This window comes from Nannospalax galili, unplaced genomic scaffold, assembly GCF_000622305.1.
Source record: "Nannospalax galili isolate Female #2095 unplaced genomic scaffold, S.galili_v1.0 scaffold886, whole genome shotgun sequence".
NCBI classification, from domain to species: domain Eukaryota; kingdom Metazoa; phylum Chordata; class Mammalia; order Rodentia; family Spalacidae; genus Nannospalax; species Nannospalax galili.
The window spans coordinates 415402-429592 of record NW_008355971.1 but is presented as its reverse complement, the minus strand read 5'-3'; the positions used below and the strand labels follow the sequence as shown (position 1 = coordinate 429592).

Here is a 14191-nt window from a genome sequence, read left to right as displayed (position 1 = left end):
CCTGCCTCACCTTCCTGAGCCCTGTGATTTTAAAGGTATATATCAATGGATTTGTATAATACAGAGTATGTCACATGGGGCTGGAGAGATGGCTCAGGGGTCAAGAGCACTGACTGCTCTTGCAGAGGACACAGGTTTGAATCCCAGTATCCACATGGCAGCTAACAACCATTTGTAACTCCAGTTCCAGGAGATCTGATGCCCTCTTCTGACCTCCACAGGCATTGCACAACATGGGTGTACTTAACACACATGCAGGCAATACACTCATACACATAAAATAAAAATAATAAAAATTGCCGGACATGGTGGCACATACCTTTAATCCCAGCACTTGGGAGGCAGAGGCAGGCAGATTTTTGTGAGTTCAAGGCCAGCCTGGTCTACATAATGAGTTCCAGGATGGCTGGGGCTACAGGGAGACCCTGTCTCAAAAAGACAAAAATAAATAAATTAATAATAATAATAATAATAATAATAATAATAATAATTTTAAGCCGAGCATGGTGGCACATGCCTTTAATTCCAGCTGGCCTGGAACTCACTATGCAGACAAGGTTGGCCTTGAACTCACAGAGATCCTCCTGCCTCTGCCTCCCAAGTGCTATGATTAAAGGTGTGCGCCACCATGCCTGGCTGAAAATTATTTTTTAAATGCAATACTTAATAATGTACTGGATGGATAATAAGGTATACCCTACTGTTATTTGTGACCATAGATTATTTTGCTAGTGTTATACTGTTATTTCAGTTGTTTGTAATGGTTTCCAAACAGTTAAAGAAGTCTTGGTGCATTATATGCTTATGTCTAATTAGTGTTGAATATTCATTTTTTAAAACTTTTTATTATATTCCCTGCTATATGCTAAGCCTTATGGACATAGGAATAATGCTTCTTTTGTTTGCTATTGAGTCTCCATCTGCCTGGCACATCATCATACCATATTGTTTTCTCATATTTTTTATTTATTTTTATTATTTTTATGTGTATGAATGTATTGCCTGCATGCATGTAAGTGCACCCATATCATGTAATGTCTGTGGAGGTCAGAGGAGGGAGTCAGATCCCCTGGAACTGGAGTTATAGACGGCTGCTAGCCGCCATGTGGGTGCTGGGATTCAAACCTGGGTCTTCTGCAAGAGCAGCCAGTGCTCTTAATTTCTGAGGCATCTCTCCAGTCCCAAGTATTCTTTTTTTTTTGGTCTTTTTGAGACAGGGTCTCCCTATAGCCCCAGCTGTCCTGGAACTCACTATGTAGACCAGGCTGGCCTTGAACTCACAGAGATCCACCTGCCTCTGCCTCCCAAATGCGGGATTAAAGGCGTGTGCCACCATGCCTGGCTCCCAAGTATTCATTTTTTTTAAAACTTCTCTGGCATCAGGTCTTGTTTCCTGGAAGGTCTGTTTTCTACATCTACATTCTGAATTTTGTGGTAGCCTCTGCCACAGTGATTTAAAATATGGATTTCATATAAGATTTACATTGGGAATTTGCAAGTTAGGTCTGATCGCTTAACAGCTCCTGTTTTCTGTTCTTTCTTCATCCTTTTCCTGGTCTCTGCCTTCACAGGTCTCAGCTTTTTCCAAGAACAGAAAATGATTGAGTGTCAGGTGAGTGTGATATTAAATATCCCAGTTTTCTTTTCTTGGAGAAAACTGTCCTAGACAAAAAAATGTGTGCATTATAATAGACACTTTGTCATAGGCTGGGTTCTAGGAAAACAGACTTGGAGCTGTAGATTTCACATAGAAGGTTTATTAATGAACACCTTGGAACACCTACAAGGGCATAGAAGAAGCAGGATTAAGCAGGATTGGCCTTGAGAGCTACAGTTCATCCTACAAAACTCTGATGCAGGGACAGCCTCAGTGTTGCCCTATGCAGAGGTATGGGCACTTTTGTATTCTGAAATCAAGCAGTCATTGATCCCAGGCTCCTCGAGGGTGGGGCACCTCCCTTTGACCAAGGATAATTCTTAAACAGGTTTCAAGCCAATAAGCCAATAGCCACCAGGCCTGCATGAGGATTTGAATGGAACCTTATAGCTTCCTTTCTACAAGTAAAAAGGATGCCAAGATACCACTGCTCTACCTTACTTTAGTGCTCAGAAGCACACCAGGTTTAACACCAGGTACATAATGCTCCATTGTATGCACGGAATATGACTATGTAGATGTTCAGCCCGGAAGGTAACCACAGACACAGGGAATGCTTACTTCAAAGATAGCAGAGGGCTCAGCACCTCCGGGGCCCTTTTGTTTTTCCTTTTATTGACCTTGCAAAACAATTACAGTGTAAGAAGCAGAAACACAGTAAGTGATTACTCACAGGACACAAATGTTTTTTCCCCCATATTATCTAGGTACAAAGTCCTGCTATGGCTACTATCTTCAAGGACATTCTGGGCTTTGGAATAACAAGTTCAAGATGAAGGGTTTTTTAATATTTATTTTTTTATTTTATTTATGTATATGAGTGTAGTGCCTGCATGTATGTGAGTGCACCCATGACATGCAATGCCGCGGAGGTCAGAAGAGGGCTTCGGATTCCTCTGTAACTGGAGTTAAGGATGGTTTGTAGCTGCCATGTGGGTTCTGGGAATCGAACTCTGGTCCTCTGCAAGAGCAGTCAGTGCTCTTAACCTCTGAGCCATCTCTCCAGCCCCAAGATGAAGGTTGTTGGGTTGGTCAGTGTGCTGACCGACACCTCCAGACAGCTCCTTGTGTGCACAGAACTTCATGGCATTCCTCCAACTTGCTTGTGACCTTCCAAAGAAGCTTGTCCAGTTAACTCTATGCTGTCCAATCTCTTCTCTTTATACTGTTTGGTTCCCTTCATGACTGATTTAACCAGATCCCCATTCCATGGATGTTCACATACTTTCCAAACTTGATACTACAAACGATTTGAGGAGCATTCTTTGTTGCAAGACAGATGTACAGAGTAGAAAGTGCAGTGTGAGTTACTCTTACTGAACTGTTTTCTTGCTAGTCCAATAAAAAGGCAGATACAGAGAAGACATGGTATTGTCTCTAGGAAGAAGCATAGTTATGTCTAGGGGAAAGTTAGCCCTTTTTTTTTTTTTTTGGTCTTTTTTGAGACAGGGTCTCCCTGTAGCCCCAGCTGACCTGGAACTCACTATGTAGACCAGGCTGGCCTTGAACTCACAGAGATCCGCCTGCCTCTGCCTCCCAAGTGCTGGGATTAAAGGCATGCACCACCACGCCTGGTGGGAAAGTTAGCCTTTTAGAGTACTTCTTGTAGACATTTCCCCAAGATGCCTTCTTAAAACTGAAGATTGTAAGATCCTGGGAGATGATTCTCCTGGAAGCCTGTATGAGTTAATTGAATATTTCATTTCAGGCACCCCTCTTTGCATTAGGAATTTAGGGGTACATTAGGAATATGGGGCACAATGTTCTTCCTTAACTTTTCACAATCTGCTTGGAATTATATTACACCACTTCACATAAATGCAAGAATTTCACCCCAGGACAGGTGGTTCTTCTGTTTCTGCCGCGCCCAGTGCCATCTTTGCTCGAAGTATACTAAAGTTTAAAAAAGAGACCTTCGGGGCTGGAGAGATGGCTCAGCGATTAAGAGCACTGACTGCTCTTGCAGAGGACCAGGGTTCAATTCCCAGAGCCCACATGGTGGCTACGAACTGTCCTTAACTCCAGTTCCAGGGGAATCCAAAGCCCTTGTCTGACCTCTGCGTGAATCAGAAAGCTTCAGACTTGGAGAAAACACTTGCAATACAAAGAGCTTGCATCCAAAATATTGGAAGGACTCTTACAAATAATGAAAATAACAAAATTGTCTGGGTGTGGTGGCACACACCTCACAGCACTCGGAGGCAGAGGCAGGTGAATCTCTATGAGATTGAGGCTAACCTGGTCTACATAGTGAGTTCCATGCCAGCTGTGGTTACAGGGAGACCCTGTCTCAAAAAGACAAAATCAATCAATCAATCAATAAATAAATAAATAAATATAAATAAAAAAGAGACCTTCTGGAATGTGCTTCGTACACACATTTCTCCCTTCACCATCTCATCGCTCATAGCCACTGCATGCTTTCCTTCTGTTGCTGAGTAACTTGTCGCCCTTAAAAGCACAGTTTGCTTCCATGCCTTGGTTCTCATCCCTCCCCTGGAAGGAATGCAGTCTGTCCATCTGCCTGCAGAGAAGACCCAGCTCCACAGTCCCTGAGCTCTGAAGCCTCACCAAACCCGGAAAAATTTAACAGACCACTCATTTCTCTGCATGCCACAGCTTCGATGTCCTGTCATCAGAGCTCTGTGGCTTTACACATTGTTTGCCCTGTATCAGACAGTGAACGACTTGGGTCAGGTCCATCCATAACTGTGTTCCCAGCAACCATCCCTAGACCAGACTTTGAGCCAATGACTCACTATAAATGCTAATGGTGGGTGGTTTCCAACATGGCTTTCACTTTTCCTATCACATAAACCCAGGACTATTTAAAGGGCATTCTAGATGGGTAAGTTATCATGTTGCCGTCAACCCAAATATGTTTTTCCACATTTCAGCTTCAGCAGAAACCTATGTCATTCAAAGATGTGGTTGTGGGCTTCACCCAGGAGGAATGGCACAGGCTGAATCCTGCTCAGAGGGCCCTGTATCGGGATGTGATGCTGGAAACCTATAGCAACCTGGTCTCTGTGGGTAAGAACAGCCTCACCATGCAATTCGGATTACACTTAACTGACCAGTTTTCTGCAACTGAAGTATCTAGAGCCTCCCAAGTTCTTAATTGATTTAATCGTTGTCTAGCAAGTTGAGTATGATGATACACTCCTATTATCCCAGCACTTGGGAGGCTGAGGCAGGAAGACTGTGAGTTTAAGGCCAGCCCAGACTACATAGTGAGACTGGATCTCAAAAAAAAAAAAAGGGCTGGTGAGGTGGCTTAATGGGTAAGGTGCTTGCTGTGCAAACTTGAGGACCTGAGTTCAGATCCTCTGCACTCACATAAAAAGCCAGTGTGGAGGAGCACACCTATAATCCCAGTGCCTGGAAAGCTGAGATAGAAGGGTTCTAGGGATGCACTGGCCAGCCAGTCCAGCAAACTCATGAGCTCCAGATTCAGTGAGAGACCTTGTATCAAAAAATAAGAAAGCTGTAGGACACATGCCTTTAATCCCAGCAACTGGGAGACAGAGGTAGGAAGATGGATCTCTGTGAGTTTGAGGCCAACCTGGTGTTACATAGTAGCTTCCAGCTCAGCCAGAGCTACAAAGTGAGACCCTGTTTAAAAATAAATAAATAAATAAGGCCTGGAGAGATGGCTCAGTGGTTAGGAACACTGGTTCTTCTTGCAGAAGACCTGGGTTCGAATCCCAGCACCCACATGGCAGCTAAAGACTGTCCGTGGCTCCAGTCCCAGGGGATCCAACAGCCTCTTCTGTCCTCTGCAGGCATTGCACGACACGGGTGCTCTTACCTACATGCAGGCAATACACACATACACATAAAATAAAAATAATAAATAAAATTAAATAAATAAACAAACAAAAGGGAGAGCAGTTGAAGAAGACAGCCGACATCAACCTCTGGCCTCCCCCACACACACAGGAGCTCTCACTCACACATATGCACACACACACACTACACACAAGTAAAATTTAAAAAATTAAAAATCAAACAAAATATAAATTTAATTACCTACTTAAATATTATCCACAGTATTTTTTTTTCATCTATACCATGTAGGAACAAGAAACCCAGAATAATGGGGCTGGAGAGATGGCCCAGCTGTTAAGAGCATTGGCTGCTCTTGTAGAGGACTTGGGTTTGATTCCCAGTACCCACATGGCTAAAAACCATCTGTAACTCCAGTTCCAAGAGATCCGATGCCTTCTGACTTCCATGGGCACTGTATGACACAAGTGCACTTACATACATTCAGGCAATACACCCATTCATACATATAAAATAAATAAATAAATAATACAGCCTAAAAAGTATCCACTGACTTTCCCTGTGCCCAGCCTGACCTATGTTCAAATGATCTACTGCCTTGGCCTCTTGCATACCTAGCAATACAGGCACAGGTGATTGTGCTTGGCTTAACTGCAAAACAACTAAACAGCAAAAACTAGCACTTTTTTTAAAATTTTTTTCCTTTTTTTTTGAGACAGCGTTACCCTGTAACCTCAACTGGCCTGGAACTCTGTATGTAGACCAGGCTGGCTTCGATCTCACAGAGATCTGCCTGCCTCCGCCTCCTGAGTGCTGAGATTAAAGACATGCACCACCACGCCTGGCTTAAAAAATAGTATTTTTAAAGAAAGCCAGAATACTATATGCTGAAAATGTTAACTATATGTTATATAAAATACTAAAATCTAAAAGCAATAAATGAGTGCTGGAAATGTAGTTCAATTCGTGTTTGCTTAGCCTGCACAAAACTCTGGTTTCAATCCCCAACACCACATTAAAAACAAGCCAAAAAACAAAATGTAGGTGTGGTCCTGCATACAGGCAATTCCAGCATTTAGCCTGTAATCCCAGTACTTAGGAAATAGAGACAAGGGAGTCGGAAGGATCACAAGTTCAAGGTCATTTTCTGCTACATAGTGAGTTTGAGGCTAGCACAAGCTATAGGAGACCCTGTCTCAAAGGGAAAAAAGAAGAAAGAAAAACAAACAAACTTTTTCTTCAATTTTAATTTTTTGGAAGATTTTTAAAAGAATCACTTTATTAGAATGAACTCACAAAAATATCACACAGCCGGATGAAGGTAACCACTCAAACAGACAATTGCCCAGTCTGAAATCAGTGCAGCTCAGGGAATTCCTATACAGTTACAATGGCCATGCTGACGCCATGGTGCTCACATAGGGGTTTTCCCTTTCACTGCCAATTACATTTTTACACACTTATCCACCACAAGAAGGAAGGAAGGGAGGGAGGGAGGGAGGAGGGAGGGAAGGAGGGAGGAAGGAAAACTGTAACAGAAATTTTGGCTTTTTCATTAGCTCTTTGAGAATTTCATAGTGTATTTTGATCACATTTGGCCTCCCTCCCCTTTCCTACCCATCCAACTTTGTGTCCTCTGTTTTAAAAAAAAGCAACCATCAAATCCAATTTGTGCTGCCCAGATACTCAATTTTTGGTTTTTTCTGAGACCAGTCTTGCTATGCAGACCAGCCTGGCCTTGAACTTGTGGCCTCCTGCCTCTGCTTTCCCTCGTGGGGCTTACAGGCATGTGCTACCACACCTGGCTGGGAGATAAAAATTTTTAAAAATTTTATTTATATTTTTGTTTTATGTATTGTGAATGTATTGCCCACATGTATGTAAGTGCACCCATGTCATGTAATGCCCACAGAGGTCAGACGAAGGCACTGGATCCCCTGGAACTTGGAGTTACAGGCTGTTAGTGGCCAGGTGGGTGCTGGGAATTGAACCCGGGTCCTCTGTAAGAGCAGCCAGTGTTCTTAACCACTGAGCTATCTCTCCAGCCCAGAGATAAACGTATTTTGTTGGTTTTTTTTTTTAATTAAAAAGGGACAACTTAGCCGGGTGTGGTGGCACACGCCTTTATTACCAGCACTCGGGAGGCAGAGGCAGGCAGATCTCTATGAGTTCAAGGCCAGCCTGATCTACATAGTGAGTTCCAGGCCAGCTGGGGCTACAGACTACAAGGAGACCCTGTCTCAAAAAAGACCAAAAAAAAGGAGGGGGCAGGTGGGACAACTTAATGAGGTAGGAACTTTTAGTACCACCATTTTACAGATTTGGAAATTGAGGCACAGAGAAGTAAAGTAACTTGCTCAGTCCCCCATCATATACTGGGACCCCAGCAGGCTAGTGACAGAGTACATTCTTGACCTGTATACTATGCTGCCTCAGTGGGTCTGGCCTGTGGTGGTCACAGGCTACTAATTCCATTCAATTTCTGCACAAGGCATATGCACAGTTTCTGCAAGGTATGGTGTCTATAGTGAAGCCTTTACAGCTGCCTGACAGGCTCTGTCGGCCAAGAAGCTTGTGTCAAGGGTCCGTATCATTTCCCTGGAACAGGTTATGAAGGCACCAAACCAGATGTGATCCTCAGGCTGGAGCAGGAGGAAGCACCTTGGGTTTGTGAGGCAGCATGCTCAGGCTGCCACTGTCGGGGTGAGTGTGAGAGATTTAGTACAAGCCACACTATGGGTTTTGCTCTTGAACCTTCCTGCATCCCATTCCATAGCTGAGTGGTCCTCCTACCTCGCTTTGATTCTTAGCTCTGTCCTTATCTGCGTGGTCCATCTTCTTTTCTCCCGGATGCTCATCTCTTGACGTCATCAGTACTCTTTGCTTTTCACATTATGATGCTCTCAAAAATAAACTGCTATGGTTCTGTTCCTGCTGGTCCCTTCCTGTCCTGTGTTCTAAAACTTTCCAGGTGAAATACTTCAGATCTGCCTGACATGTCCACAGTCTCACTACCCAGCATTTCCTTAGTCCTTACGATAAGAGTTAAGCCACATGAGATCATAGAGGAGGACGCTGTAAACTCCACATGGGATGGGTAGGTGACCAGGCATGCCTGTGTGGTGAAGTAGATGGCTGAGCTGGGCCCACGAAAGCTAGAATAAATGTAAAATAGCTCTGTAAAGTCCATCAACGATACCTATCATGCCCTGGGGGGGGGGTAGATGCCTCTTTCAGAGACGCTCTCTAGCTTCTGCTTCTCTTTAAGAGGCTAGATCTTAAAGCCTCTGTTCTGCTCCCAGATATCTTTAAATCACGTGTGGTTTTGTAGTATAATTGCATAATTGAATTAAGTATTATATACCAAAGAATCCTTGTCCCTTTCGTGCTTGTCAAAATGATGTCTTTGAAATTGCCACCAGCCACCTTCCAGTGACTGTAAATCAGCATCATTGGAAGCATTGAATAAGTGTTCACTCTGCCATAGTCTGAGCATTTCATGTGTATCTACTGATTTCACCTGTACACTTGTAAAGTAGCCAGACCATTACACCACTTACAAATGAGGAACCAACCAGAGGACATATAGGAAGGGACAGAATAGGAACTGGAACCTAGGTCCTCAGCACTCCAGAAACAGTGCTCTTTTTTGTTTATTTGTTTCAGGTAACTGCTTAAACTGCTTGTCAAACTCTAAAATGTTAAGAAGGTGTCACTTGGATTTCTTCCTAAAATCCTGATTCTGATTCAATAGCTTTTAGGTGAGGCCTGAAATTGAACATCTCTAAAAAGTAAGGCCCAAGTTGCCCCTTCAAGACCTTCACATTGAATAGCAAAGTGCTATATTACATTTAAACCTCTTTGAGTATTAGAGATCAGCAAACCATAATCTACAGGTTAGCCAACCATTTTTTTCAATGAATATTTTTATCGAATTTTTGTGCATTTCATACAGAACATCTTAATCATCTTTATATACCCTCCCCATCCACACTCCCTATAGTGCCACCCCCTAGATTTCATGCATTCTGTCATTTGTGTTAAGGCCTATCAAGTCAAGTTAGTGTCCCCAGATGTCCCTCAGTGCAAGTTCATCCAGAGTCTCTCCCTTAAAGAATACCAACTCTCCCTCACCCAGCAGTAATCAGCTGCCAATTGTTCTTTGGCTAAGGTTGGGGCCTGCTGCCCGTTTCCCCAGTTCTATGCTAGGTTTTTGTCTGAGTGAGTTTGCATGGGTATTGTGCATGCTGACACTGTTGTTCATATGAGCAAGGTCCCAGGAGCCTGTAAGACTTTGTTTCCTTATGGTCATGTGCCTCTTTCCCTGGCTCTTACAGTCTTTCCATCCTCCCTTCTGGCCAACCTTTTTTTGAATAAAGTTTTATTGGTATATGACCACAGTCTTGCCTAGGTTTTCATTCTATAATGGGAAAGTTGAATAATTGCAACAGAAACCATATAATCCATAAAGCCTAAAATATTTAGTCTTCAGCTCTTTAAGAACAACTTTGCCAACTCCTGCTCTTTGATGCCATCTTCATGAGCCTGGATTCTAATTCATTCTGTTTGTGCCAGTGTTCTGAACCTTCTCTACTCACAGACTGCTCTAATCTGAATTGTGCTTTTGTTTATGGTTCATCTTTATTCATGTACTGTGCACCCTTTAAATCTTGAGATCATTTCATAAAGAGTTTTCATTTCAGATTACAGTAAGTATAAGATTCCTAAGAGAGCATTACTTATATTTTCTCCAGAAGACAGATGGCACGTTAATGTCCAGAGAAAAGGACGGCAAGACATGCTTCTCAGACAAGGTGCATTTGTCAGCAAGAAAACATTGTCCAAAGAAAAGAACCATGAATGTAGTAAGTTTGGGAAAATATCACTCCTGAGTACTGATATTTTTTCAATTCAAAGCCCCAACAGCTGGGATCCTTGTGGAAAGAGTTTAAATCATGACTTAGACTTGACGGGTTTTAAGAGAAACTATGTGAAAAAGCAAGGCGAGTGCTATGGACTGGGGAACTGGTTACGGCATATAAGCCATGGTAGAAGATCTAATGAAGAAAAACCCCAGGGCTGCAGTCAATGTGAAAAAGCTTTTGACCATAACCCAACGCTTACATATAAAACAGTGGTGGCTAATTCTCTTGTGTGCAAACGGAAGCGGCTTCTACCTACGGAAAAACCCCACGTCTGTAGTGAGTGTGGGAAAGGCTTCTGCTACAAGTCGGAATTCATTAGGCATCAGAGAAGTCACACAGGGGAGAAACCTTATGGGTGCTCTGAGTGTGGGAAAGCCTTTTCACATAAGTCAACCCTCATTAAACACCAGAGAATTCACACAGGGGTAAGACCCTTTGAATGTTTTTTTTGTGGGAAAGCCTTCACCCAGAAATCACACCGCACAGAACATCAGAGAACACATACAGGGGAGAGACCATTTGTGTGCAGTGAATGTGGAAAGTCGTTTGGTGAGAAGTCATACCTCAATGTACATCGGAAGATGCACACAGGAGAAAGACCCTATCGTTGCAGAGAATGTGGAAAATGCTTTAGCCAGAAATCATGCCTCAATAAACACTGGAGGACTCATACAGGAGAAAAACCCTATGGGTGCAATGAGTGTGGCAAAGCTTTCTACCAGAAGCCAAACCTCAGTAGACATCAGAAAATTCATGCTAGGAAGAATGCCTATAGGAATGAAAATCTAATAATTGTGGGCAAGCCTTGAGCAAGATACCCAATCTCATCAATTAATGAATGTAAACAGTATTTTATTAAAAGAGAATTCCTCCTCTCATCATATTGATAAAAATTTCAACATAAAAAACATAAAATATTTCAAAAATATAAACATCACTACTTTGCCATAAAAAGGTTTAATTTTATTAAATAGGATGACAACAGAATATGAAATGTATGTGAAGAGACTGGAAATATGTTGTGGTACATTCCTCAGTGATCTGTATAAGAATTATTTTATTTTGGAATTGGAAATGTGAATTTAATATAAATTGAGAATACCAAACCCATATGTCATATACAATATAGAATACCCCCCACCAAACTTTCCATTCTAAATATCGCCATTGTCTTTCGATATGTTAATTGTGTAGAAAATAATGCTATGGTCAACTCTTTTAAGAACCTCAACATATCAGCTACATTTTCTGCACCTGGTAATAAATGTAAATGTCTATAGTAGTTCTTAGTGATCCTTTGACTGAATAGACACTGTTTTAAAATATCTTGATAAGTCAAGCAAAAACTTGACCAAAATCTTGTTTATGTTGGAAGTGCAAAGCTAAAGAATACTTTTAACAGCATGGAATTGAGTAAATGACAATATAAACTTGATTGCTCAATGTACTATTTGACAAAAATACTTTATTGTACACTGTACATTTTTTCTTAGTCTTTATTAAAATGTCTCGTAGTAACTGGAAGAATCATTTTTTACAAGAATAATTCTTTATATATTCTTATAATGCAGAACTGTTTCATACAGAAATCAGGGAAGTGGGATTTCTTTCTTTTTTGTTATTTTTTCCTCTCGCAAATTATTGCAACAGCATCTTCTTTTCTTCCCTATAATTTTCTTTGATTATCATGGGCAGCAGATCCAAAGTTTTCCATAGTCCTAATATTTGAGAAAAGTCTACTTCCATATTGCCCATATAAGAAAAGAAATGAGCCGGGCATAGTGGCACATGCCTTTAGTCCCAGCACTCAGGAGGCAGAGGCAGGCAGATCTCTGTGAGTTTGAGGCTAGCCTGGTTTACATAGAGTTTTCCAGGCCAGTTGGGGCTACAGGAAACCCTGTCTCAAAAAGACCAAAAAAAAGAAATGAAGTTGAAATGTATATTCTTCATATTTGCCTCCCATTGTGACTACCTGAACCAGAATTAGGGAGGAGACATAACTACAAATGAAGGCATGGAGCTGGGAAAATGACTCAGTGGATAAAGTGTTTGTCACACAAGTGTGAGGACCAGAGTTCAGATCCCAGAATCCAAATAAATGTCAGGTTGGCATGGTGGCCCACCTGTAATTCCAGCACTAGGAAGACAGAGGCAGTGGGTCCCCAGAGCAAGCTGCCTGGCTAAATTAGCTTCATTAGTGAATTCTGGGTCCAACTGAGAGTCCTTGCCCTAGTGAGTAGGATGGAGAGCAATTAACTCCAGGCATCAACCGTAGGCCTCTGCACCTGCACACGTGTATGCACACACACACACACACACACACACACACACACAAAAAACGGAGATAGTCATGGTTAAAAAAGAATGATAGCCGGGCGTGGTGGCGCACGCCTTTAATCCCACCACTTGGGAGGCAGAGGCAGGTGGATCATTGTGAGTTCAAGGCCAGCCTGGTCTAGTCTACATAATGAGTTCCAGGACAGCTGGGGCTACAAGGAGACCCTGTCTCAAAAACAGACAAACAAACAAACAAAAAGGAATGATAAAGCTGTGTGTGGTGCCTTTAATCCTAGCACTCAGGAGGCAGAAGCAGGTGGATCTCTTTGACATTGAGGCCAGCATGGTCTACATAGTAAGTTCCAGGCCAGCTGGGACCACAGGTAGATCCTGTCTCTCTCTCAAAAAAAAAAAAAGATAAAAAGACACTTTGTGCAACTCTAGATCACATATTTTTCTTTTTTTGACTTTTTTGAGACAAGGTCTTACTATGTATCTCTGGCAGGCCTGGAATTCACTACTTAGTCCAGGATGGCCTTGAACTCACAGAGATCTGTCTGCCTCTGCCTTCTGAGTTCTGGGATTCAAGAGGTATGCCATCACAGCCAGCACTATATGTGTGTGCCTGTGTGAATTTGTGTGCACCATGTGTGTTCATGTGTCCTCAGAGAGGAGAAGAGGGCATTAGATCCCCTGGAACTCGCTATGTAGACCAGGCTAGCCTGGAACTTACAGCGATCTGCCCGCCTCTGCCTCCCAAATGTTGGGAATAACGGTGTGCAGTGTGCCACCAAGCCTTGCCATCACAGCCAGCACTATATGTGTGTGCCTGTGTGAATTTGTGTGCACCATGTGTGTTCATGTGTCCTCAGAGAGGAGAAGAGGGCATTAGATCCCCTGGAACTCGCTATGTAGACCAGGCTAGCCTGGAACTTACAGCGATCTGCCCGCCTCTGCCTCCCAAATGTTGGGAATAACGGTGTGCAGTGTGCCACCAAGCCTGGCTAAAATTTGAATTATTTATTTATTTTTTTTTTATTTTTTTATTTTTTTAATTATTTAATAACCACATGATTAGAAGCATTTCATTACAGCATTAACATATTCAATAACAATTTCCAGAGCAAAGATGCTTCTCTTTCAAAATTAGCTGTAAAATTTGAGGTTCACAGTTAAATTAATACAGTTATACAGTATTGAACTCAGTATAACCCTTATAAGACATAAAATTGAATGAGGTTTTAACTTTTTTTTTAATTACAACATAGAATAAGTAGATTTAATAAATGTTTATAGCATATTTCATCCAACAGCTGTGGAATATACATTCTTTTCAGCAGTCCAGGTAACTTTTTCTAAAATAAATCATATTTTTTTTATTCTTATTCTTTTATGAAGTTAGTTAAAAATTAATGAACAAGAAATTAAAGAGACTGCGCTGCAATTAAGTTAGAATATTCTAACTGAAAAACAATTACTGTGAAACTATTTACATTCTCATAGAATTATAAACATTTCTCAAGGAATACTTTACAGCACAACT

General features: G+C 41.9%; 1 protein-coding gene across 7 annotated transcripts in view; it reads left to right on the top strand.

Annotated features, from left to right (window-relative positions):
• The window catches only part of LOC103750690 (zinc finger protein 570), a 42242-nt gene extending 30419 nt beyond the window's left edge, over window positions 1-11823 (top strand). For 6 of the 7 annotated variants that reach the window (XM_029556534.1, XM_017803409.2, XM_017803411.2 and 3 more), the window contains 4 exons: window positions 1572-1612; window positions 4555-4690; window positions 8054-8149; window positions 10201-11823. In XM_029556534.1, the coding sequence (XP_029412394.1) occupies window positions 1598-1612; window positions 4555-4690; window positions 8054-8149; window positions 10201-11180 (1227 nt within the window). In that variant the 5' untranslated portion in view covers window positions 1572-1597 and the 3' untranslated portion in view covers window positions 11181-11823. The remainder of the gene's footprint in view (window positions 1-1571; window positions 1613-4554; window positions 4691-8053; window positions 8150-10200) is intronic. The other variant, XM_008853863.3, reaches the window with a different exon arrangement.
• The last annotated feature ends 2368 nt before the right edge of the window (window positions 11824-14191 follow it).